We start from the raw sequence: 27,839 nt of genomic DNA, 5'->3' as shown, positions 1-27,839 counted from the left end.
TCCTAATCTTTAAAATGAGATATGGTTTCAATTTTATTTTTCTTTTTAAGTCTGGACATCAATTATAACAAAAATTTACATGATTGCTTCCATTATTGCTAGATTTCAATGTTCTAAATTTTATAAGCATGGCTGCTTTATTAATATTTGTTATCACATGGTTTCATATATTGTTGCTTTAAGTATTAAAGGGGAATCATTGTAATAATTGGTGAGCAAAGAGTGAACATGGAATCATTCATTTGGATGTCCTGGTTTGGTATCAATAACAATGTCAAGAAACTTTTTCATATAAATTTCAGATACTTTACATCATCTGTAACTTGATATGTGCTTCAATTCAAATCAAAATTCATTTCATTCTGGCAAATCCATAAAAATATGAAGAAATTTCTCTTCAAAATTGAGGTAAAGGGTAGATTGGCCCAACATATAGGTACTGGAATTGTTTGATGTGATTAAATTCTGCAATTTGAGACATCAATGTCTTGGAGAGTATGCTATCTATCCTCCATTTTGGCCAGAAGAAAACAAAAATGGTACAGGGCCTGGCCTTAAACAATACGAGCCTGAAGCTTTCTGACACAGACCCTAATGTGACGAGCGGTAGTCAACATTTGTAGACTATTCACCAATAGTTTTTGAGCAGATACAGGACACTGGTAAAGTCTTCAAAAAGGACCCCTCAAGAATCTAACAGGAATACACTGCACTAAATTCCAATCTGGGTTTCTGCCATTTTATCACTGGGTTTTTTATCAACATGTGATTATGTCAGCCTTTAATTTCTGGAGTGAAAGTTTTACACCTGATTTCGATGTACCTTCTGTAACTACAATATACATGTAAGGCGATTAAGTATACTTGCAAAAAAATGTAGTGAAACAATACCTTGATTGAAATCTTTGTTTACAGATCACTTCATGGAGAAATAACTTTCCATTTGATATTTACAGTGGTTTTCTTACTTTTTTTTATACAAAAATATAGCTGTGGAGTGGGAAATTTTTCAATAAGGCGGCTTGTGATTAACGCAATCTTGCTTGAGATGCATTGTGTGTAATGTTCTGGGAGCCTGATAACAAATTTATTATGGCTTCATAAGCAATAAAACCTCTTGCTAGGCAATAGCAGTACCTAACACGCAGAAAAATTTTGCAGGCATTTATAATGCAATGGAACCATACGAAATGTTGACATGATCCATCATCTCTGCCAAGTGTCTTTAAATCAGCATCAATCTATGACCCACCATGATTGATTTTTTTTTCCCTCAAACTGAGAAGTGAGAACCCCCATTCCATCTACATCTGTCCTCTGCCATGCCTTTGCTTTACTTAATTTTCCACCTTAATGATATACCCAGTACAGAAATGCACCTTTTAATGAACTCTATAATCATTCTGATGATAGAAACGGCCCATGCTTCACTTTCATTTTTCAAAAAACATGGGACGGAGACTTTGGAAAATACACACTGAATTCAAGTATAAAAAAGGGGTACCTACATTTAAAGGTTCACTCAAAAAATTGCTTGAAATTGGGCCATTTAGATATGCAGATAGTGGGTCATGTCATCCATTTTTGCAGCATAGACTTCAACTTTGCACCTAGGATCTTTTTCTTTTATAATTCATTACCATATGCTATGAATGAATATGTCAGTATATTTTGTTAGAAAGAGGTAAGTGTTATCTTGTTAGTGCTAAACCATCCAGTACTCCATGTGGGCCTTGGAAGCCATGAAAAAGGAGACGCCCTCATCTAGAACAGAAAAGAACCCTTCAGCAAACACATGCAATGAAAAGCTAGATCAAGAAAAAGGGTTTCTTGAGGGCTGGAAAGGTAGTGTCTAGGATTTGCACTTTATAGGTATTATAAAATTTCAAAGCAAATCAATCACCTGACGGTCCTGACCAACTGGATAGACAAGGAGCTTATGCATCATAGATATCAATAATATAACATTTCCTACCCATTGGAAATGGGGCAGTACTTCTCAAGATACAGTCTCCACATTCCAATATCTACAGCTATCATCATTCAAAAAAGAAAGATGGAAACACAAGGTAAATGGGGTCCCAAACATAATTACCGCCCAACAAGGCCATGTTGCTGCAATCAAAAACTCTCTCATATATGGTGGTGTTGTAGTTGCAACAGCCTAGAATAGGCTCCTTCGGCTCGGCTAATCAATTCAGAGTGGCTGCCTTGTTCTACGATGCGCCCATCTTGCACTACTCCAATGCTGTCAACGTTTCTTATTGTTGATAGACGGTGAGCCACAAGCACTGTTGTGCGGCCACTCATTAGCCTTTCAAGTGCTTCTTGTAGCACACACTCTGATTCTGCATCAAGTGCACTGGTGGCCTCATCAAGTAATAATATTGTTGGGTCCTTAAGCACAGCTCTTGCAATTGCAATTCTTTGTTTCTGACCCCCAGAGAGCTGAACCCCTCTCTCACCAACTGGTGTTTTGTACCCATCAGGCAATGAACTAACAAAACCATGCACGTTAGCCGCCCTGGCTGCTTCAATTACTTCAGCTTCAGTTGCCCCTTCTTTTCCATAAGCAATATTATCAAAAATGCTGGCGGCAAAGAGGGCAGGCTCTTGTTGCACCAATCCAATTTTAAGCCTAAGAGACTTCAAGTTCAATCTCCGAATATCTTTTCCATCAATCATAACCTTTCCAGCTGTAGGATCATAGAATCGTTCAATCAATGCAATGACTGAACTCTTGCCAGAGCCACTAGCCCCAACAAGTGCTTGACTTTGGCCAGCACGGATTCGAAGGTTAAGGTCTTTAAACACAATGACATCAGGTCGTGAAGGATATGCAAAATCAACATGCCTGAGTTCAATTTCTCCACGAATTGATTCAAATGGCTCTGCCTCAGGATCATCTGGGTCAATCTTGGTTGAACGATCTAAAATGGAGAACACTGAACCAACAGCTTCACCACCCCTAATAATTTCAGGAGCAAGACTTACAGTTTCTGCCACGGAATTTGCAGTGACCACCAAGACCACAAAAACCTTGATAACCTTAGAGAATGTGGAGACACCTTTGCTTACAAGGTGGGAACCGTACCAAAGTATGAGAGCTTCAGAAGCATAAAGAGCAAGTTGAGATAGGCCAAAGAGGAGGCCAGAAGTTTGGCTGCGGCGAAGGCTTTGCATTTGTGGAACTCGGAGCTCATGGCAAAATAGTGAAAGGATCTTGTTTTGCGCATTGAAGGCTGCAACTGTTCTGATATTGCTTACACCTTCACCAGCAATCATGCTAGTCTTTGCATGTGCCTTAGCTGTGTCACCAGCAAACCCTTTGAGAGAGAGTTGCTACAGTGCAAAATAAAACAGAATTAACTGTCTGGAAACTGTCCATGTTAGATATGAGTTGGTTTTAAGACTCAAGACTGCAAAAGAGGAGTCAAACTCAATCAAAGTGAGTTCTAAGTTGAAGTCATCAAAACCTAACACAATTACTATGGCAACAAAACTATTTTGGAGTAATCTGGTTAAATATTTATATAATACAAAAGTTAGATTGTAAAACTTAAAACACATCAATTTTTTTTTCATTTCAGAACTTATAAAATGGAAACCATCTTATCGTCAGTTTTTATCCAACACTGCTTTAACATTCTAACATCAGTTATTAATGGCACACAAAGATACAAAATCTGATATCTAGCCACTACCTAAGCGTGCGTGCACATGTGATATTGAATTTCAGTGCTTGATTTGATCTCTATTTTAGGTAAGGCCAATTCAATTCTTTTTCCTTCTTCTTTGTCCAAATTCCAAACAGTTATCACTGCCTTGGCCCTTGGCTTGAATAAGGTGGGACCTATCAAAATTAAGCCAAATCAGGCTTAACTTCATTGCTAGGACCAGACAAATAAAGTTCCTTCCACAAGGACAAGATTGTGATTATGACATTGTACATATTGCAAGTAATTGTAGTCCTATTTCACTATTTATAAAGCATGCACCAACTATGAGCACTGTCCAGCACACGGAGACAACCAACGGTCAGTTGGCCTCAGTAGAAAAAAACAAACCAGGTTCTACCCCCCAAACTGAGGCCTAAACTCTTAAACGACAAGAACACACAAGGATTTTACTGTGTGAATATTCACAACCCTACGTGCCTAAGCTACATCGTTACATTGCACTATCTATCTCTTAGGCACTGCCATAACACTGTTTTACTGTCGCAACCTGACATTCTCCAGGGAAATAAAAACAAAGTTACCGAGAAAAAAGAAGACAATATCTTCAAAATATATAAGATCATGAATTTTATGATCACGGGACAAGAATCTCTTGAAACTATCATATAGTTTGGTGGCATCTGGTATGATAGATAGAGAGTAAAAACAAAGCTACCAAAGCTCGTGTTCCTAGGAAAAAACAGAAGCCCTTTCACTTGGTTTTCTAAAATCAGACAGAAAAAACTGGTATACACTGTAAGGTGCAGTGTCGGTGCATTACATTAAAAAAGTGAGAGAAACTAGACAAGTTGAAAATTTGACTTAAGGTAAGAAAACCAAGGAAAAATAAAATAAAATTCAGCAGGTTACAACCTCGAGAAAATAAGCTACTAACAAGAACACTTTCTCAGTGGTATGGAGGCTGATGGGGAGGCCATGGAATCTTGGATATTTTATTGGTCACTGCGATTTCATAGGGGTCATATTATATTTGGTTTCTTTTTTGTGTTAATTTCTATAAGTTGATGCACCAAACTTGGAGGAAGCACGTGTAAAGTCGTGAGGAGCAATGTTGCATTTTCTTATTTTGTTGTTTAATGGAAAGTTAAAGTGAAGTTAGATTCCGGAGAGGAAAAAGAACAAAAAATCTGACATTGTTTTATAATATCTTAAGTTGCCTAAAAGTGGCAGTTAAATAAGTTCAAATTATTCCTCGGAAATGCAAACATTTTTTCAAGCATCATGGTTTTCGGGTCTTTGAACTGTGAACTTGGACCACATTAGTCCACAACGGAAAAATTATAGCTTGATTATTAGTTAGAAATGAAGGGAGAGATAGAGAGAGAAGGAAAAGAAATTGGTGGAATGTGTGAGCTTACCTGAGCAAAGTTTGCAAGCACTAGAAGAGGGAAGGTACCAAGGATGAGAAGAGAGACCCTCCATTCTACTATGAAGGCAACGATGAATGAGGTGAGAAGTGAAGCCATGTTTTGTAGTATTACCGAGATCCTCTCGGCTATGGCAGATTTTACATCGGCTGCATCAGTTGCCAATCTGGCTGAAAGAAGGCTTGAATTGTGCTCTTCCTCATCGAACCATCCGACTTCATTCCTCAGAATTGCTGAAGAGAAGAAAACACCACAAAATTAACAAACATACCATTAAATTGCTAGGCAATGTATACATATAGCAGTATCTCCTCCCTCCCCTCCTGAAAATTAGAAAAGATAAGTCAACATGTAGTTGCAAATTAATACCTCCAAGCATCATCCTCCTCACTCTTGTTGTGAGGTTTTCTCCCATAATACTGAAGAAATAATGCTGAATCAAATATGCGATGACAGCATATAGACCAGCTCCAATATAGATGAAAACATATTCTTTTGTCTTTCTTTCCATAGAGGTAGGATTTGTATAGTAGAAGACCTCAATCATATTGCTCATCACAATGGCAAAAGTTGGTCCGATAAATCCAGAAAGCACAGAACCAACAGCTCCCATAATTGAATAGGGCCATTCAGGAGCATTCAGCTTGAGAAGCCGGCAGAAATAGCCATCTGGAGCAGGATTTTTACGGTCTGTCTCGGCGTTTGACACCATCTCTATTCGGCCATCAGCACCAGTACTGTAAGAATAGCTCAAGTTCCGCAAGCTGCCAGACCGGAGGCTTAAGGACTTAGTTGACAGTGAATGACTTAGACGTGATGAACGTGAACGGCGTGTTGATAGGTTAGCAAAGTCTCTATTTCCCGCCATTTCTTGAAATCTGATTAATGATGCATATGCCCCTGCCTTAGCAATCAATTCTTCATGAGTTCCCGTCTCAACAACTTGTCCTTGCTGTATAACAGCTATTGAATCAACATTCCTTATGGTGGAGAGGCGATGTGCAACAACTACAGTGGTTCTCCCAACCATAAGACGATCAAGAGCTTCCTGAACAATACTCTCAGAGCCTGCATCAAGTGCACTTGTAGCTTCATCGAGGAGTAAGATCTTGGGGTTCTTCAACATGGCTCTAGCAATTGCGATTCTCTGTTTTTGGCCACCAGAGAGTTGGACTCCTCGCTCTCCCACCTGAATTTGCATTGAAGTGCACAAAAAATCAACATTTTGCGATACAAATTAATATGGAGCTAAGAATTAAAGTTGAACTAGAATATTAAAATCAAGGAGACTAACCTGAGTCTTATACCCATTAGGAAGTAGGGTAATAAAGCTGTGGGCATTTGCGGCAGAAGCAGCAGCTTCCACTTCATCCATTGTTGCATCAGGCTTTCCATAGAGTATGTTCTCAAGGATAGTAGTTGCAAAGAGGGCAGGCTCTTGATTCACCAGTCCAATCTGATCACGTAACCATTTTAGTTGCAGTGTCTTTATGTCCACATTATCCAACAGAATCTGTCCTGCTTAGCCAAAAAGAAATATCAGCTCTAACATCCATGGGAAAAGAATTCATTCTTCAAGTATGACAAAGGCTCTTAATTACCCTGGTTAGGATCATAGAACCTCTCTATCAGAGAGACAACTGTACTCTTCCCAGAACCACTACCACCAACAACTGCCAGAGTCTTTCCTGCAGGAAAGAAAATTGAGAAATTGCGAAAGATGATAACATCTGGTCTTGATGGATAGCTGAAAGTCACATCCTTGAATTCTATATTGCCATTAACCTCAGGCAGTACTTTTCCATCTGAATCGTCTTGGATTATAGAGGGCTTTTGCTTGATAATCTCCATCAACTTGTAACCAGCTGCCTTTCCTTTACTAAATGCCCCAAGATTGGAAAATGACTGACCCAAACTCCTGCAATAGTAAATTTTTTATACAATATAATCCACAGTAAAGCTCAATTCACCTTCAATCACAGAAGATAAGATACATATGCTTTAAGATCTTACATGCCACCAACAATGGCAGAGAAAATTGCTGTAAATGCCTTCCCTCCATCAGTCTGTCCATTCCTGATAAAAACACCAGCATACCAGAAAACAAGAGCCCAAGACATGCAAGCTATGCCATATGTACACCCTAGCCCCAAGCCCTTGGCCATCCCAGCCTTGTATCCAAGTTTTAGTGTGTTCTGTATTGCATCTGAGTAGGAATTAAGGGCCTTGCTCTCACCAACATATGAGTAAACGGTACGAACTTGTGCAATGGCCTGTCCAGACAATTAAAGACTTAGATAACCAGGCAGTAAAAGGTTAGATTAATAACCTGAAAATCTCCCAAAGATGAAGGTCTTAAATTGTAATACCGGACATATTTCTGATAACAAAATTAAAAATCAAATTTGAAATTCCATCAGGAATTTGGAAAGTGACAGTGATAAAGTTCAATGAAAAGCTACTCCCTTGAGTGTTCACTAGAAGACCATGTACCAAGACTTCATCACCATAAAACATATAGACAGTCCATAATCCAACAAACAAGATATGCCGGTTAGACATAATTAAAAGTTATTCCATGCTTTTTGGGCCAAAATAGCTCACCTGCTCGGCAATTATGCCAGCATTTGCATAGGATTCCCGGCTCTTAGAAGTGAGGCCGGTCAAAGTATATGCATATAAACCACCAGCAAAGGCAATTCCAGGGATCACTGCCACACTTAGCAGGGCTAACCTCCATGCTGATACAAAACCAACCACCAAACCAGCCAGGAAAGTTGACAGATAATGGATAAAGTTTCCGACCTTAAATTTCACCAAAAAGAAACAATTAGTGAATAATGATTCGTCCTTAATGCGATTCGTCCTTAATGCTTAAACGAAAATTTTATTTCATCCAAACCGTTAGTGTATTCTCTTGATCACATAAAGCAAACGTCAAAACAAAGATGCAGGTACACGATAACACAGATATGCTAACGTGCACGTTCAAATGTTCAAACCCAAAATAATAAGGTTAGGGGCCCGCATTTATGTATAGCCAACAAACCCATATAAGCAAAACTAACGCCATGGCCAGCATCTGATTACACCCACAAAACAGAAAAAAAAAAAAAAAAGCAAAAGAAATTCCAGAAAGGCAAAAAGATCAAAAACAACCAAACCGACCAACCTTCTCACTGATGGCATCTTGGACAAGTAGAGTATCAGTTGAAACACTGAAAACAATATCCCCAGTTCTTGCATCAGTATCAAAGAATCCAACATCTTGCTTCAAAACTGCTTCCAAATACTTCTTTCTCAATGTACTTACTTGCCTTTCCCCAGTGTACATCCAACATGCAATCTCTGGCAACCAAAAAAGAAAAAAAATGGTAAAATTTAACTTTGTTTAACAGATAAAATTAACAGCTACCCACCACATTAAGAATCAAATGTACTTACAATGAAAGAGATGGGACGATTGTGGGAGATAGTGTTGAATAAAATTATAAAAACAAATGCAAGTGAGAATTTTATTAAAAGGGTATTGGGATTGACAAGTGAAGAACAAAAAGACAAAGAGACACCCTTGAGACCACGTGGGCACGCACCCACCAGTCCAATTTGGTTGAACTGGCTACACTACACGAGTCACTTATGACCGAGACCATGCACGGTGCAACAACTGTAATGTTGCCTGAACGATTCCTTCCGAAGATTGTATACATTTAAAAGAAAAAAGTCTAAACTATTAACCCAAAAAACAAATAAGAACAAGGAATAGAAATATACCAGCATAAGATGATAGGCAGACAATAAGACCAAGATACACAAAATAGAGTGCATACTGCATTAAACAACCAAAAAAGAACAGGAAAAATTTATCAGATCTTAGATCTAAAAACATTATAATAAAGTTTAAAATAGAACAGTGAAAGGAAAAGTTCTGGTTTTTAATATATTTTTTGATGAAAAAAGGGGAAAAAGTGACCTTGGAAACTTCATGAGTCATTTTGGGCAAATCAGATTGGTTTTTGCCAAAGCCATTAACCATTTCACCAAATAATAAGAAGAAAACAGGCATTGAGGAACCATGGATTATAGCTCCCAAGCTACCAGAGATCATCAACAAATAATCATATTTGTCAGCAAAAGTGAAAAGTTGGTAAAATGGCAAGCTTTGTTCTCTCTTCTTCTCTGCTTCTGGGACTGCCTTTGTTTCTGGTGTTTCAGCCATAGTAAACTCAAACCAAAGCTAACACCAGTTCTGAATGCAGAGAGAGAGAGGAAGGAAGGAAGAGCTTCAATGAGTTAGCTCAGGGGAATTTGAGTTAAAGTTTTTGAGTGAGAATAGCCATTGAAAGAAAGAGAAAGAAGGGGAGAAGATCTGAGGGTGAAAGAAGAAATGAGAGATCTAAAGACCCTTTCTTTTTCTCTCTCTATTCCTCTTTTTCAAGGTCTCGAAAATCTGACAATGCCGTTTTTGAGTTTATCAGTTCGACAACTAAGCTGAAGAGAAGGCAGAAAAAATAAAGAGCAAAGCAGCACAACGACAGTGTGTTAGAGTGAGTGTATATATAGAGAGAGAAATCGCAAAGTTATTGTAACTTGTAAGAAAACAGAAAGAGAGAGAACGCATGCGTTAAGACCATTGGTCAAACCAAAAGACTTTCAGCCAAAAAATAACTATTTTGACTTTTATTTTATTCAATAAAAACAGAGTAACCTGTTTTTTCTTCAACCAAAAACTATACAGATTTTGCAATTCTCAATTTCAGGATCATACATTTGTTATTAACACCGATACAAAATTATTGAGATGATTCAAACTCAAAATTAAATTTTTATTAATAAATATTTATTTATTATTAGATTTTTTTAAGAATGTTAAAATTAACTAAATTAAATCCTTCTTTTAAGTTGTAGTTAACTTTAAAAAGGAAATTTTCACCAAGTGAAACTATAGTTTTGTAAAAATGAAATGAAAGATGCCATTTTGCCAAAAAAATGAAAGCCATGTTTGAACTGGCACTTTAACTGTGGTTGCAAAATAGGAAGTTGGTTTTCTGATCCTGGTTAACTAGAATGAGAGAATCTGGTTAACTGCAAAAATTGTTAGTATTTTCTGCTCTGCCTTGGTTGGTATTGCCAAGAAAATTTACCCTTTGAGAATTAATACAAAGTTGAACGGCATTAAATGAAGGTAATTTACTTGTCATGATTTGATTGGCTCTTCATTGTATTTTCTGTGAACTTTATTTCTGCTTTCCCTTCTGGTTGTCTGTGTAAAGTTTTTGTCTTTTGATTCTAAATTGCCATGAAAAAGAAAATTACTTTCTGAGTCATTTGCAGAAGCCCTTTCATTTGCTGACACTTTGCATGTGTCGTTGGCAGCCTCCTTTCTCAGGATGCCAGCCTTCATAATTTTTGGTTTCTATTACTTCTTTTTATCCACTGGTATTTGTTTGCTACCTGAAGCATTTTCTCCAATGAGTTGTGAACACTAGATTTTGTTGCCAAAGCCATAGATTCACCCACCGTTAAGTTTGTGAATAAATTTCTATCAGATTGCACTTAAGTATATTGAATTTTAGCACAAATTTAGCGTATGAGAATCTCATCATAGGGCAAAAAGAAACTTTCTTGAAGGGACAACATCTTTTCCTTTAATTTTATGCTAATTAATAGTGCAAAAAAAACTTGTCTCCATAACTTTTTTTACAAAGGAGATAAAATAAATTCAGAGTTATTAAATGTCATTTTTTTAAGTTACTTATATAAATTAATTAAATTAAATTTTAATTTATTTTTTTAATAGAATTAATTTATTGTTTTTAATATATCAATCAAATCATCAATTAAACAAGTTAATACTTAACATCTCAATAAAATCAATCTATTAATCAATTTAATTTTATTTTGGTATAATTCTATTTGGAATAAACATATATATATATATGGAGGAAAATATGACTCATATGCTTTTTTGCATTAAAATTAAAACAATAAAGTATTCTAACAAGGTAGGATATGGGAAGGTTCTTGGTAATAATTGAAAAATTTTTTTTTTTGAAGCTGGTAATAATTGAATGTTATACCAACATGAACTTGAAATAAATTAATTGTGATATCCAATACCAAGAGCTATATAAAATCTTCAAAATAATACACCTTCTATATAAAAGCATGTAGATCATAGCTTCACAATCTTCATCAAATCTTCTTCAAGCTAACAAATCACCCAACTAGACATGACATAGGCCAAATGGCAACAAAAATAATGCTTCAATTATTTTCAAAATGAAGAACAAAAAAAGACCCAAGTAGTGTTTTTTACTGCTTTGTTTCAAATAACAACAAGCAAATTCAAAGCTTCCTGAAAATAATCTTTGGGAAGCATTTATACAGTGGATGACGCAAATCTTCAGCGGGGAAACAGTAGTTTCCTGAACCCCAATGGTACACAGTCAATTCAGCCACCATTATTTCTGAACATTGAAGATATATATAGTTTAGTTCTGCTAAACCTGGAAGTCCATGATAAATTGCTAGCTCCTAATATTGTATGAATGCCATCAGAAAAGGTTCAGATTTCAGAAACTTGGCTACCATTCTTTTTGGTTTTGGCCATTTTTTTTTTTAACTGTATCCTAATTCCAAAAACGATCTTCTTCCAGGGAAAAATGTGTTAGTTTTTCCTCATTATTCCTGCAGTTACTATTACAATTCAAGTGTCACAAAAGGTTTTTTGTTTTCATTATCTTCCTGGCTAAAGAACATAGCCTGGGAAATTGGAGAATTCATCATTCATATCACATTTTTGGGAGCATTAGCAGGGTTGGAATTAGATTGAGTCAGAAAGGACTGTTTCTGTTTAGATCACTAAACAGGATATCTTCTTTGTTTTGGATATGTTGATTTTACAAAAGATGTCACAGATTGCATATGTTAAGATTTAACTCTTGGACCTCTTAAATATTATCTTTTAAAAATGATTACATGAATAAATTAAATGAAGTTTCAAAAATTTTGTAAGTGTCTTCTAATATAAAACCTATTTCCTTTTGTCTAATTTCCCTTTGATTTCAAAAGGGTGGTTATATGTACCATTCAAAACAATGTGACAATTTATAATGAAAAATCAAAGGATAATGTTTCTCATAAAAAAAAAATGATGTGTGATGGTAATGACTAGCCATACATTAGCATTTTCTATTGATAATTGAGACGAATTCAAATTGGTAGCAACTAGGAATGTTTTCAAGTCAAATCTACATTATTTTCAAATTATTGTGAAAATGTAAAGTATAGATTTAATCCAAATACTCCATATGTATATGTTAGATGTGAGATATGAGATATATTAACAAGGGAATGGTATATATTTCAAAACTATGAGCTTTTTTTTAAAAAATAAATTGTAGAAAATAATTGATTTTATCTTTCCACTAAAATTACATTTACTATTTAAATAATTTCGACTTCAAAATTATTGTCTTAGTATATATTACATAATAAAATTATCTATTACAGAATTTGATATTTAATTTAATCAGTTCATATAATCATTTGAAGAAATAACATTTAATAAATTTAATATTCAAATTTTGATACATATAATTCTTCATAAAAAAATAAAAAAAACTATAGACTACATCTTATATGTTTGCTAATTTTTTTTTGACATATTTTTATTCAATTTTATAGGTTTTGTTTCCTTTCATATTCAATTTTTTTTTATAAAACAAAAGTAATGAATATACGTGTAGAAATGGAACTCTTTCATTCTAAGTTGCATGGTACAAAGTGTTTTAAGGATAAGGGAGATGAATCGTTTGACAATCAAAGCAAAATTATAGGAGAGGAAAATTGCCATAAGAAAAGTAGGTAAGGTGGCTAAATCAAATGGGAAACCTTTTCTCCTTCTCCTCACCTCAATTTGCAATCTTTTATAAAACATGTCACAGATGAAAATGCAAATCTACATCACCATCTGTTTGTCCTAAAGTGAAACGCTCCTAAAATATTCTCACAATCGTGCTTCATGTCACATCCCAGGGGTGAAATCAGAAATCATTTGCTTTTTTTTTTTTTTTTTGGCATCAAAATAAAATCATTTCATCCTCCGTCCTTTCCTCAATCTCAAATGTATTTGCTTGCTAGCTTGTTGGGCTAGACCAGAAACTCAACCTGGCTTGCCTGGTTGGTCCTTCTGCTTGTTCAGGCCCTAACCTGCTTTGCGTAGCCCAAGATATCGATTTAAGCAGGTTTGAATCAGGGTCAACATGGCCTAGCCTGTATCAGAAAACACAGGCAAAATCCCATGAAAGTTGCATTACTTTTCTTCTTGTTTTCCGACCAAATTAAAAATTGCATGCTTTCCGATAACCAGAGTGTAAGAAGCCATAGAAGTAGAAATAGGCCCTGTCTTAATCATAATCCCATGACTTGTTGTGGTCTAAACAGGTAATGTCAGTTTCATAGTCCTATAAATTATGTTTGTTTTGCCGATATAAAAACTTCTGAATATGAAAAGAAAAAAGAAAAGAGTCAACCGTCTAAAGGTTTAAATGGCCCCAATGGCTTCCAAATGTTTCCCTTATATTATTGAGTTCATAAAGGTTCGGCTTCAAAGCTGTTTTTGCTTCAAATTTCCTATAATTGTAGGGTTTGGTTTAACCCCACATTGCATAGCTCAAAGCCATGGACTTGTTGAATTCTAAAATGAAATGATTAGTATCAAACAAAGTCAAGCATCTTAGCACTTGAACTAACCCTTAGTTAATGTAAAATATAGTAGCAAACTATTTTATATAATATGATAATCATGTTTTATTCATCGTCTTGTTGTTATATAATAAAGCCCAAACTATCCCATCAAATTATCATATGATTTGTTGGTGATCTTAATATTTTGAGTTCTTATCTAATTATTTAACATTATAGCATCAAACATTGTCAAGCATCTTAGGACTTGAACTAACCCTTAATTAGTGTAAATGGATTAATATATAAATTAATTGCACAATAATTTTATTTATAATCTTGATCACTTTGAAAGTCTTAAATTATCTCGTCAAATTACGAAAGCTTTGTTGTCTCTTAAAAGAATTATGAATTTTTAATACAAAAGAGATGGTAGTTTGAAGATAGAGAAGGTGTTAAAATTTAAACTTTAAATTTATTAGATATTAATTTCTCATATAATTACATAAATAAACTCAATTAAGCCTTGAATTCAAATTATGAATGCTTTTGTCATATTTTAATATTTTAAGGTCTTATCAAAATAATGTTTTTATATCTATCAAAATGCTTAAGGAAAGTTTAAGGACAATGACAAATTGAAGAAATTTGATTAAGAAGATGCTTTGGTGATTTAAATGTCATGATCAAAGGTCACTAAGAGACCAAGAGTAGGAAAATGGTCGGCTAATGTTTCAAAACTTGAATGTTCTTGGTATGTTTCCTTTGGCCCCCAATGGCTCCAACCCTTAGGGTTAAAAAGTTTTATTATTAGTGATATAAAACAAAGCCAAAGTTGTTTTGAAGCCATAAGGATTTATAAATGAAATGAAGTGGCCTTTGGTTGTTTTGTAGGCTCTTTTGGGAACATTAGATCCATTTTGGTGAGAAATTTTGGTCCTTGTTTATGTTTTAATAACAATTTGTACTGTGTAGGCATGTGATATGCTTTCTTCAAATAATTCTAGGTTTTAGGTTTTATCTTCAGATGTTCTTTCATAGCTAGGATATACATTTAACAATCCTTCAATCTGTTCTATCAACCATACAAATACAATAATCAATCACTATCTGAACCGAACCCGATAATTATACCTCATTTCATGTCAATTCCATTTTCATCGTATTGAAAGCTTGTAAAGCTATCTTTTTCTCAAAGGTATCTATGAGGCATCTTTGCCCGATCACTTAGTTTTATATCATAGATTCGAAATTATCAAAAATTAAATTTTAATTATTAAAACTAGGAGTTTAGCATTCTATGTATAATCAAGTTAAGTAGAAGGTGGAGCTGTTGATAGCTACAAGTAGGCTTCATTATAAAATCATTTAGTTCATAATAAAATAGAAAAAAGAATAGAACCAAAGCTTGAAGCCAGAAATGGCATCGTATGCAACAGAAAGAAAGTGATGGACCACATTATGGGAGCCAATGGTCTAAGCTTATGGTCTGAAAGTTTAAGGACCACATTTGGGAATCTTGGTTATCTCTTGGCTGTGTCTGTTTAGCTGTAACTTTGTATGCAATAAGATAAATAAAATTGATGAATATCTGGTTTGCTGAGCAGTCCCAAGACTCCCAACTAATCCATCATCATTTTCATCATTGCTGATACAGCTTGATAGAGCCCTAAGCTAAAACTGGCCTACACATCTCACAAGTAAATATGAAATGATTAGTCTATGCTTTTTTTTTCCAATAACCAGGAGAATGCTTTCATGTCTCCTTTGAATCAGTCATTATACAAAACCTACCATATTTTTCTTCTCCTTTGCTCTAAGAACATAGTTTGATCTGACCAGTAACTGTCCTTAAAGGATTTTTTCATGCAAAAATTGATCTTTAAGAGGATAAGGTAAAAGAAAAGGTTTTCCTGACAAATTGATGAAAGTACACAAAAAATAATAATGGCAAATCCTGATGAAATCAGTAGAATGACTACTCTCCAACTAAAAGCAGATTTCATAGTGAAATGATGTGGTGAATTATGGTAGCCATAAGAGGAAAATGCAAAGGAAATTTACTGGGCCTTCTTTCGGTCCATCTTCAAAGAGAAATGAATCCCCCATACCTACTGGCAATTTTGGAAGGGGGTCTTCAGCTGTCATAATCTTAATTATTCACCACACATAGCTTAACCTTTTGGGGCTCTTTGAAATTGAAAATTATTACTTTCAATAACAGCAAATAATGAATAATCATCGAACTATATAATTAGGTGACTTTTGACATGTGATCAGGCTTTTTTGTTTGGTAAGTTTCATGAGTGGCTATTCCTCCAAGTCAAGGTGGTGTTTCTTGGTTTGTTGGAAAAATTGATTATTTGATCTTCGGAGGGAGGGGAAAGGAAAACCCTTTCCACTTCGGTGAGCATTTATCAGCCCTCTGTCCACTTCCTTTAAAGGTTTAGGCTCCATTGTGGGCTATACAAGTATGAACAAAAGCCTATCCTATGAACCTTGGGCTTAGCCGTGCAAACCTTAGCCGGTTGCCACCATTGACAACTGCATAAAAGTTTCAAATCACTACTAGTTAATTTACTATGAAATTATACTATATAAACAAAAAAAAATTATACTATATAAACCAAAAAAAAAAATTCACGAATAGATTTTATTATTTTTTTTTTAATTTGCTTATTAAATTTAAAAAATAATTGTGAATAATATTTTAAAATTTATTTACAAAATATAATAAAATTATTTATATTTGATTTATTTATATTCGAAATATAAAATGAACAAAACATTTAACAAATAATTTATAGACAGATTTATGTTTATTTATTAAATTTAATAAATAAATGTAAATAATATTTAAAAATTTTTTAATTAAACAAATAAATCACAAGTATAATAAAATTTATTTATATATGAATCATGTACATCTCTAATAACACCAAGTTTTTGGTAACTTGCATCAGCATCAACCCCTTTACCCAACAAAATAAGTAAAAGTAGTGTTTAAAGGCCTTTTGTGAACTTTCTGCTTGCCACTTGAGTTATTATAACAGATTGAAAGGCCGAGATAAAGTTGTACGGAGAAGGATAAAAGAAAAGACAATGCATGTGTATGATAAAACATCAATGGAAATGGACCTAAAAAGGCAAAAGAGAGATCCCCCATACAATACAATGTTATAATATTCAGGTTTCATTTCGTCTTTTCTTTTTTAAAATTTTTTTTACTAACGGTCATTATTAGGCATGGCCATGGCCGAAGAGTAAGAAACTGCTTTTCCACCACCATGTTCTTTCTACCCATGAACTTTTGGGTTTCGGTTTCGCCTTCCGGAATACCTGAAGAAGTCATCAGTTGGCCTGTTGCCTTCCAAACGACTAATATTAGAGTGCCCATCACATCAAAACAATCCATTTGAGAGTTTTGAGAGTCCGATTGGAAAGTGCATTTTCATAACTGGAGAGATCCAGTTATAAAATGGATCCTCCAATGTGGTGAGAATCTTTCAATTGAGCTCCCCGATAGACCCTGAATCTGGATCCAAACAACACTAAGAGTACCCATCAAAACATTGACTCTGGACCCAAAAACTAGAGTTATATTCAATGCACATATTTTCATTACAGTGTGGGCATTGGGCAATGAAAAGTGGTTTCAGAGTTTCATATTGGGTTCAAAATCCATGGTAAGCGTCCACCTTGGTTCACACCCACAAGCCCAGTCCAGAGGGAATAGGTTTCTCGAGGCGGTTCGCCATTCAATTTTCAAATTTCAAATCCCTTAACGGTCCACTACGTGCGTCCCAGTTCCCACCACCACCAATCTCTTTTATTCAAAATTTATAGCCGTTTTTCTACCTTGGAAAACTCCCAATTTTATAGCCGTTTCAAACGGCCCATTTTTCCAATCTATTTCCAGTATATATATCCTCAAGAATTCTCCCATTTCCTCATTTCCTTCACTACCCATTCTTCTATTTCTTGTTCCGGGCGTCTTTGTATACGTCTTTGGCACCTCCCCTTTGGCTTTTCTAATCAATCTTCTTTTTTATTTTCACTAACAAAAATGAGAGAGTGCATTTCAATCCACATTGGTCAGGCTGGTATCCAAGTTGGCAACGCCTGTTGGGAGCTCTACTGCCTTGAACATGGCATTCAGGTCGTTCCTTCTTCCTTTTTTCGATATAAACTCAAAATTTTCCTCTTTTTCTTTGTTGGGTATTAAGTATTTTAGTAGTTCTGTTTTTTTGGTGCAGCCTGATGGACAAATGCCAAGTGACAAGACAGTTGGAGGAGGAGATGATGCTTTCAACACATTTTTCAGTGAAACAGGAGCCGGAAAACATGTTCCTCGTGCTGTGTTTTTGGATTTGGAACCAACTGTTATTGATGAAGTCAGGACCGGGACCTACCGCCAATTGTTCCACCCTGAACAGCTCATTAGTGGCAAAGAAGATGCTGCCAATAACTTTGCCAGAGGCCATTATACAAGTAAGAAAAAGTGTTTAAGAAATGCTTTCCCCTTGAATCAACAGTCAGTACAATAAACTAACTTGGAGGGCAATTATTTTTGCAGTTGGCAAGGAAATAGTGGATCTCTGCCTTGACAGGATCAGGAAACTAGCAGATAACTGTACTGGACTTCAAGGGTTTTTGGTATTCCATGCTGTTGGTGGTGGAACAGGATCTGGTCTTGGTTCTTTGCTTCTTGAAAGGCTCTCTGTGGACTATGGCAAGAAATCAAAACTCGGTTTCACTGTTTACCCTTCCCCTCAGGTTTCTACATCTGTTGTAGAGCCTTATAATAGTGTTCTGTCAACTCATTCTCTCTTAGAGCACACTGATGTAGCAGTTCTCCTTGATAATGAAGCTATCTATGATATTTGCCGAAGATCTCTCGACATCGAGAGGCCTACTTACACCAATCTCAACAGGCTGGTGTCTCAGGTACAAAATTTGGAATTTCTCAAAACAATAATTGACAAATAGTTTTGATTGTTTTGAGGTATGCTGATATTGAAAATGTTTTGATTGTTTTACAGGTTATTTCTTCCCTGACTGCATCTCTGCGATTTGATGGTGCTCTGAATGTGGATGTAACAGAATTTCAGACCAATTTAGTCCCATACCCTAGAATCCATTTCATGCTTTCTTCATATGCACCAGTCATTTCTGCTGAAAAGGCCTACCATGAGCAACTATCGGTAGCAGAAATCACTAACAGTGCTTTTGAACCAGCTTCAATGATGGCCAAATGCGATCCACGCCATGGGAAATACATGGCCTGCTGCTTGATGTACAGAGGTGATGTGGTGCCTAAGGATGTGAATGCTGCTGTGGCAACAATCAAGACTAAGAGGACTATCCAGTTTGTCGATTGGTGCCCAACTGGGTTCAAGTGTGGTATCAACTACCAGCCTCCTACTGTGGTGCCTGGTGGCGATTTGGCCAAAGTTCAAAGGGCAGTTTGTATGATTTCTAACTCTACAAGTGTGGCTGAAGTGTTCTCAAGGATTGATCACAAGTTTGATCTGATGTATGCCAAGCGTGCATTTGTGCATTGGTATGTTGGTGAGGGTATGGAAGAGGGTGAGTTTTCAGAAGCTAGAGAAGACTTAGCTGCTCTTGAGAAGGATTATGAGGAAGTTGGCGCAGAATCTGCTGAAGGGGATGAAGATGAAGGTGATGAGTACTAGGCTAGAATAGTGTGGAAAGACTGAAGGAGTTCTGCCAATGGACTCATTGGTCAGCTAATGTGATCTTTTTTATCCCTTGTAGTATCAAAAAAACAAGTTTATGAATCTTTCCTTTTTTTACTTCCATTCTTGAAGCAATTGGAATATCAGCTATGATTGTTGACAACAAAAGACTTCGGCTTGCTTTGACGGAGCCTTTTTTTTTTGTTGTTTCCTCAATTTGCTACTACTTTTTGAGGCCTATTTCAACCATTAAGGGACAAACTGGTCCAGCAGATTTTGGACAAATGGGCCCCTAACCCCACAAAAGACTCCCCACAAAAGACTCCTTGTGTTCTCTGCAAAAAGATCAAACTTCGAAATTCTTCAACTAACATGAAGAAGACGAGGCACATGGTTTTCTTCCACTTTTCCAGTCTGGAAAGAAACTAAACAATCCTTGTAGCTTCTGGATGAGACAGGCATATCGGAAAGATATTGTAGACATCGATAGTTATGCAAACATTCCTTAGAATTTCCTTTGTACAACAAATTTTTTCCTTGTTCCATCCAAGGGAAAAAAGGCTACGTTTTGATCGATCAAACTTCGAGATTCTTCAACTAACATGAAGAAGACGAGGCACATGGTTTTCTTCCACTTTTCCAGTCTGGAAAGAAACTAAACAATCCTTGTAGCTTCTGGATGAGACAGGCATATCGGAAAGATATTGTAGACATCGATAGTTATGCAAACATTCCTTAGAATTTCCTTTGTACAACAAATTTTTTCCTTGTTCATCCAAGGGAAAAAAGGCTACGTTTTGATCCTCCATTCCTAACCAGAAAAGGGTTTGTTAGTTTGTTATTCTGACTTTTAATGCAAATTCATACAAAATCAGGTCATTTTCCATGAAGAGTGCAAGGCATTTTCAATATTTCAAAGTTTAAGCAGAGACAGCATTTATTTTTCTATTCTTCACTAACTGCTTCCTTGGACTAATATAACATCTTACACTTTAGGACAAATATTGCATAAGGCAAAATCTATAATAAGATTAATAGCTAAAGATTAATAATCCAGAGGTGAAATTAGTGCAAATTAAGATTATAAACAATATCTGACTTGGCCAAAATATGATAAATTTTTCAATGTTAAGAAGGCACCAACCATCCCTAAAGGGTCAAAGGTCCACAACAAAAATCTTTAATGCTAGGCATTATGACTATAAAGTCAAATTTGGTAGTGGTATGATTCCATGAATTCCTAATTGAACCAGTGACCACATCACACCAAATATTGTATGGAATCAGATGACATCATGGCGGGGCAACTAGTATAAATGACCAAAGTTAAAACATTTTAATCTTAGACCAACACAATTAATGCTCAATTCACTTCTAATCCAGGAAAAAACATAATAATAAATGAAAAACACATACCAAGATCCACTACAATAAAGGTGTGGAAACAAAACTCAAACTATGTCTAATAATGAAGGAGATGGTAAGTTCCATGCAGAGCCTTTTAAAGGGTTCCTAGTGGCGGTAGTAGCCTTAGGTTTACTCGTCTTCCTCTTCATCACCATCTCCACCAGCAGCCTTCTTGGCAGCTGCTCTCTGGTTCTTTCTCTTCACTCTTCCAGGGCGGCCACCTCCAAATGGACTTGTTAGAGAGAAGTCAATATGTTTTTGTGAGTCAACCCTCACCATGAACGATGGGATGTTGACAACCTGCCTCCCAACCCTATCAATGACAGAGCAGACATCTTGATACAACATTCAGAGGATCTATAACATCTTTCAGACAAGAAATTGCAAACCAGAAATCGCATATAGGAATATGCAAAGGCAGGAAAGCACAAGGCAATAAATTGCAACAACTTGAAAACCTGAAGCCAAATTGGCACATCAGCAACCAGCTAAGGAATTTATAAGAGAACTAGTCACAGCTAATCACATAAATTCTTTGTTGGCTGGTAAATGTGGAAATGAACATAATTAACAGATATACCATGTGCAAGATAATAACTGCACCTTCTAAGAACAACATAAATGTCAAAACATCAACACAGTAATCACAAGTACAACTACCAACTTCAAGTTTCAATATATTGACAAGTATATATACTATTTCACTTGTCCAACAAGATTTGAAAATAAACAGCCACCAACTGTATATTTAGAAAAAAAGTAAACCTTTACCTGATATGCCTTTGCCTAATCAAGACGCGAGCATGGTGAATTGACTTGGCCATACCAGCCTTGAACACAAGTGTTTGCAAGCGGCGCTCAAGGAAGTTCTCAACAGTCAAAGCCAAGACATAATCGAGCTTGTTCTGGCTCTCATCCAAAAGTCCATACCTGTTCATCCTACGAAGAAGTGCTTCACCTTCAAAAATACGACGAGAGTTCTTCTCATCAAGAGTGAGAAGGTCCCTAGCAGCATTTCGGATACGGCTCAAAGCATACTGAACCCTCCACAACTCCCTCTTACATCGGAGCCCATACTCTCCTACAAGCTTCAACTCAGCATCCAAACGTTCCTTCTCGTATGGACGCCTTGGCTTCTTAAAGGTCTTCCCATCTACAACCACACATATTTTCACCAATAAATAATAATAATAATAATAATAATACTCTGATTCAACTACTTAGTAAGTCAGAGTCAAATAACCTAAACTCAAATGAGCCCAAAACAATTATAAAGCTTATTCGTTTTTAACTTTTGAGCAAAATCAACAAAAACAGCATACCGCATAAAGCTAAAAAAGTATTTTTCGATTAGGATCAAAGACTACCATAAACTAATCAACCAATTATACTATTGTTCTGCCACATATGAACAGCAAAACCCATAAAGCTTAAAAAGCACATTTCTCAGTTAGGATCCCAGACTAACATGAAACTGATCAACCAATTACTATTGCTTTGATACATATGTGCTACAAAACAAGCAACACTCTCCCACTCATAAATCCCACCCTGCCATCCCCAAGATTCAAACCGAGACCTCAAAGTTGGAATCTTTCTAACTGCAATGTCAACCATAAAATAATCTTCTCTTTATTTACCAAACAGTGTTGAAATTGAGTAACCAACAGGTAACAAATAGATCAAAATGGCTAATAAAAACAAAAAAAAAAAGCAAAATCATAGATAAATATCATTTCTAACATCCTAAACTATATCCAACAAAATAACCCAGCTACATTGTTAACTAAAAAGAAGCTTAAAAGGTATTATAATAGCTAAATAGAAATACCCATTCGTGAGAACCCAAAAACAATTAAAATGAAAGAAATAAAAATGGGAAAACAAAAACCTTCATAGTATAATACGAACTCAGTTGAAACTACAGATTAGGCAATAAAAAAACCTAGAAGAAAGAAAGAGGGTAAAGTGGGGAAAAAGAGAATGGGGTTGGCTTACAATTGCGGTAGAAACTGACGTGAACCATTGAAGCATCAGCTTCTCGTCAGAGGCGAGAAAGAGAGAAAAAGGCTAGAGAAATGGGAAGCAGACGAGGTAGGTAAGAGAAATGAGACGAAGCCTGATCATTATATACAAGGAAACCCTAAACCCTAATGTTTCTTCTTTCATTTTAGGGCTTTTAATAGGCTTTTTTTTAGTTAGGCCCGTTGGGTTTTTGTTTTGGAGTATCTGGACCCTTAGGTCTTTTAATTTTGGGCTTTTGAGATTTAAATTAAACATTGCCTTTTTTAAATAAATAAATAAATAAATAAATAAATAATATCATGATTGTATATGAGAAATTTGTTGACTTTAAAATAAGATTAAAGTTAAAATTTTTAATATAATTGGTCAATGTTTAATTTTTACGAAATATTCAATTTTATTTAATTTGTGTTATAATTTCAATTTTTATTGATTTTTAAATAAAAATAACAAAATTAACTTAAATTTGGTACTTGTATAAACAGAATATTTCATAAAATATTCCAATTAAGTTACTTTTTATTCAATAATTAATAAATAATGAAAATATTCAATAAAATTAAAATATATAGGGATAAAATTCAATATTGAGATATAATATAGTGAAAATCTTGACCTTAATACAGTAAAATAAAATGTTAAAAGACTATTATTATGGTTTGGGTCTTTTTAAGTGCAAATTGAACCTAATTATGATTATTTTCCAGGATATGATCCTTCAGCTTTCTCCCTGTCTGGTGTTGCTGCTAATTCATCAGTTTCAGTTCTTCTACCAAACTCAGCTGTCTCCAAGAAATCATAATCGCTACTATCACAAACAACTTTTTTGATTTCTGTTTCAGGACCCTTTTTCATATCTATAAAAGGCTTGATGTCTGCTACTAACAATGGACCTGGAAATTGCTTCTTGTGCATGATGTCATCCGAGTTTCTTTCCATCTCCACATCAACAAGAAATGACACTCCTTGCTGGTCTTCTTTTCCTGGAAATCTAACACCAGTGTAACCAAGTATTGGAATATGATCAACCTGATAATCTTCAACAGCTTTCTGACTATCCATCCTGGAAGGTTCTTCAGCAATTTCAATGTTTTTATCAGGGTTGCTTAGTGTAGCTTCATTGTCATTGTAACTATTAAGCAAATGGTTAAATAGAGCCTCATCTTGATTTTGATTGATCATCCCTGCTGGAGGTGAATTGGGAGTCTCATTTTCATTAGGAACCAAATATAAATTCTCTGACATTTCATGCTCAATTCCCTCATTGAAGCAGCCATGGCTAGTAGATGGAATTGCAGCTTCTGAAACTTTCCTTGGATGCATAAGCACTTCTGAGGCCAAAAGAGCAAGTGCACAGAAATCGGCAATCTTTGTTCCTGCTTCTTGTTTGCCTGTAGAAGACATTCATAAGGATCTTAGCATAAGCTGTTGTGAGCATCATATTGAAAAAAACTTCCTAAGAAATTTTAGATTTTGACCCAGATTCCAAAGAAATAGCAAGTAATATGAACTTCTGATTTCAATCTTTAGGCTCTTTGGACCATTGCTGGCTTGAATAAGGAAGCAACATGTATATATCTTCTCCATTTTAGTAAAATTTTTTCCTTTAAGCAAAAGAGAATGAGATTTTTGATTGTTAACTCTACCTTTACGGAAAAGTTCAAGTCCCTTAGCCAGATGCTGCTGGCAAACTGAAGGTTGGGAAAGTAGAGATGCCAACAGAGCATGAAATGCTGCAAGCAAGAAATCTGCATAAGGAGGTCCATTGGGTGACATGAGTTCACTCTCTTCATCACTGGTCCATTTACCATTGTAAGCATTTACTCCTACATTTATTAGCAGATTATCGATACTAGGTCGTAGTTCAGATCTGAAGACTCCTCCCTGCAGCATAATTAGTAATCACCCTATATTTTTCTTCAATAATATAAAAGCCGAATAAACACAATAAGACGTTAAAAGTGATCTCTTATGTGATCATGTAGAGTCAATTATAAGATTGCACAGAGTAAAATTGCTACCAAAATCAGTTCAGAAATATAAAATTATGGTTTAAAGGAATTCTTGCAGAAATTGCATAGTTTTAGCTGCAGCAAAAAACAGGAAATTGTTACGAAAATGTAATAAACAAGGCTACAACAAAAGGTCTGTTGTATTTTATATGTCAATATGAATCATTTAATTTTTATTGACAGGCATATAGATTATAAGCAATTTCATGCACATCTGCACAACATTCTCCATGAAAAAAGAAATAAAGGTAGCATACCATAGTGAGGAGAGTATCTAATGCCTTTAATGCAGCAATCTTCAAAGATATAGGAGAGGTTGAAAAGTTCTTTGGCACTTGCATTTCCAAACAGTCCCTATCCTTGAAGGAGTCAGTTGCAGTATGCTTCCTTTTCTTGTGAGCAGGCTGCATTGATGCTTCAACTGTAGCGAATTTTGAGTCTAGATTGTATACCTCTTTCCTATTTCCATACTGAGGGGCATCCAAATCAATAAATGCATTGCTGATGAGTTCTTCAGCAATGTGTAAGGCTGCTCCTGCACAGTATACAACTTTGCTTATGCATACTAGTGGACCTAAATTCCATGGTATAGATATATCAATAGAAACCTAACCCTAGCAAAAGTAGAATCTAACATATGCCAAAGCAGAAATGATGGGTAGTCTGGAAAAGAGGAAAAGGCGAAAAATGCCGAAAACTATATTGTCTATAAAAAAAAGTAAACCAAACAGCCTTCTATGTGATCATACCTAAATCAGTAAGGAAACATCCAGGTTTTTACACCATTATTCAGCTTATTTCACCTTGAATCTATTTTGGTTTAAAAAAATGCAGTCATTAGAACCAAAGACTATAAATGGTGGTAAAAAATTACGCCATTTCCCAAACCAACTCCACAATGCTAAAAAGTAGGGACAAAAGTAAAAATAGAAGCTTTGACAACCCTGTTTCCCACTTTTCTGATTTAGCATGTATTGTGATTTTATACTTATCAGAATGGTTTTTTCATCATTAAAGATGCCTGTTTACGATCTATTAAAGCACTGTAGTTGTAAGACAGTATTGCAAATAAATAAGATATGGTAGAATTCTAGAAAATTTGTTTCATACCAATGCCCATAGATATAAGCAAAGTCCTTATGATCAAATAAAGTTTTGTCCTTAGCACTGGCAATGCACATTTTTGGAAGCAATCTTTAAGGAGTCGGATAATATGTCCAGTATGGGGCAACAGTTGGCTGCAACATTATCATAGAAGCAAAATGTCATCAACAACTATAAGAATATCGATCAACTATAAAATAAAATGGATGAAATCTCCTCTTCCCTCCCAAAATTCAAGTATAAAGTTAAAAGTACTGATGTGATATATGGTTATATAGCTTCCTTGAGTTCATCCCATGGCCTTTGTTGAAAAGTAGAAAACAAAATAATTGGCTAATTGGATTGTATACAGGTTTCAATTCCTTCACCTAGATGTTCCTTTTATGATTGCAGCTAGGAGATCTAAACCATATGATTGCAAAACCGGAAGCTCAGTGCAAACAAATGCTTCCTGCATGATTGCTATCGACCGCAATGAAGCTTGGGGGAAGGAGCCAGGCAGCATCAGAACTCTCTTTACAACAGTTAATAATTGATGAACAGGAACGGTCACCTATTTAACATTAAATGAGAAATTTTCTTTTCAGATTGACCTATTAAATTAGAAATGTGATCAAACAAGAGCCGGCAAATGTTGTCATTTTTTAAAAATTTCTAGAATAAATTAATAGCTTTTATCCTATCATGTTAGACTACCTCAACAGGATAAGAATTTGTCAGCATTGTGCTGCAGCAAAGCATTAGTGTTGGGATTATGCATGTCAACAATTGCTTGGACTTTCTTGCTTCTAGATAAGGTGCTCTTTCTGGAGCTAATGGATCTATCCCTGGAATAAACAGTAATTTAGCAACTTAATTTGTTGCGGTTATGTTCTGCATGATATGCAAAGGAGTCGGATCACTTTAAAGACAGCAGTAGCTAGAACAAGATGATTTTGTTACTTACCTTGATCCGGACCTCTGAAGACATCATTCAAGTGAATTTCTATTGATGTTAGTAAATCTTGCATCATAACAAACCAGCTATCCTTGTCACCTCTTGATTTTGGAAGGGATGCTAAGAAATAAGCATAGCTCTATACATTGAAAAGCAACAAAATGCAGAATGAAATATCTAATGAAATAGATTTTACACATATTCATGCAGTTCTTATTTCGTGGCGCATCTGAAACTGCTATGTAGGAAAATGGAAAGTGGGGGAAAAGGGTAGGGGAGGAAGAAAAGAAGTAAAGACTACATTCACCTCCATCATACTAGAACTGCACCGGCCTGAAATAATTTTTGAAACAATGATAGCTTCAGCCTGTAAACGATACTTAACAGTCATTTACACATTAGACAGCCAACTATGATTTTTTTTTTTAATTTTTATATCTAGACTTGATATAGTCAATTCAGAAAAATTAAGATTCACTCATGACAATCATGGATCACTGATTAACTGATCTTATCATATATATATATACTGAAAAGAAACATAAAAGACTGCTTGTGTCAAACATTTCTTTAATCTGTTTTCTATTTTTTGGATTCCATAATCATAAGGTAATCATTACAGCTTGCAAGAGATAACACAAATTCACAGTTATGAATCTTCATTACATATTCTAACTCTGGCGGCCATCAATTATCTTTTTCTACAACGATAGAGTCTATTACATTATTGTCAAGCTTAAAGAACAATTTTGTTGAAGCAATTTTAACAGGCAAGGAAACATGTAAACTTAGTTCACCTTTTCATACAGTGGGAGAAAAGATGCTGGAAAGAAATCTATTATGGTACATAGCATAGCAAG

The 27,839-nt window shown here is 35.3% G+C and overlaps 3 protein-coding genes across 4 annotated transcripts; 1 reads left to right on the top strand and 2 right to left on the bottom strand.

Annotated features, from left to right (window-relative positions):
- Positions 1-1,853: 1,853 nt before the first annotated feature.
- On the bottom strand, positions 1,854-9,637 carry LOC111292965 (ABC transporter B family member 19). Of its 2 annotated transcripts, none has more exons than XM_022885632.2 (10): positions 9,081-9,637; positions 8,882-8,936; positions 8,280-8,455; positions 7,712-7,912; positions 7,121-7,380; positions 6,709-7,025; positions 6,402-6,625; positions 5,477-6,296; positions 5,099-5,340; positions 1,854-3,342 (listed from the first exon to the last, which is right to left on the bottom strand). In XM_022885632.2, the coding sequence occupies exons 1-10, from the start codon at positions 9,324-9,326 to the stop codon at positions 2,134-2,136; spliced, it is 3,750 nt and encodes a 1,249-aa protein (XP_022741367.1). In that variant the 5' UTR covers positions 9,327-9,637; the 3' UTR covers positions 1,854-2,133. The 2 variants fall into 2 exon arrangements, with proteins under 2 accessions (XP_022741367.1, XP_089623121.1); XM_089766995.1 differs by having other exon boundaries at positions 1,898-3,342; positions 8,552-8,936.
- An 8,078-nt stretch (positions 9,638-17,715) lies between these two features.
- LOC111292027 (tubulin alpha chain) lies at positions 17,716-19,611 on the top strand. Its single transcript, XM_022884208.2, has 4 exons — positions 17,716-17,954; positions 18,052-18,286; positions 18,372-18,742; positions 18,838-19,611. The coding sequence occupies exons 1-4, from the start codon at positions 17,862-17,864 to the stop codon at positions 19,489-19,491; spliced, it is 1,353 nt and encodes a 450-aa protein (XP_022739943.1). The 5' UTR covers positions 17,716-17,861; the 3' UTR covers positions 19,492-19,611.
- Positions 19,612-20,782: 1,171 nt separating this feature from the next.
- On the bottom strand, positions 20,783-23,043 carry LOC111292028 (small ribosomal subunit protein uS4y-like). Its single transcript, XM_089766994.1, has 3 exons — positions 22,900-23,043; positions 21,673-22,054; positions 20,783-21,214 (listed from the first exon to the last, which is right to left on the bottom strand). The coding sequence occupies exons 1-3, from the start codon at positions 22,925-22,927 to the stop codon at positions 21,031-21,033; spliced, it is 594 nt and encodes a 197-aa protein (XP_089623120.1). The 5' UTR covers positions 22,928-23,043; the 3' UTR covers positions 20,783-21,030.
- Between the last annotated feature and the right edge of the window lie 4,796 nt (positions 23,044-27,839).

The sequence above is a fragment of the Durio zibethinus genome, chromosome 10 (assembly GCF_047325235.1).
Source record: "Durio zibethinus cultivar Kanyao isolate XHJ-2024 chromosome 10, ASM4732523v1, whole genome shotgun sequence".
NCBI lineage: Eukaryota > Viridiplantae > Streptophyta > Magnoliopsida > Malvales > Malvaceae > Durio > Durio zibethinus.
The sequence above is the reverse complement of the archived record's forward strand: the minus strand, read 5'-3'. Positions and strand labels throughout refer to the sequence as shown.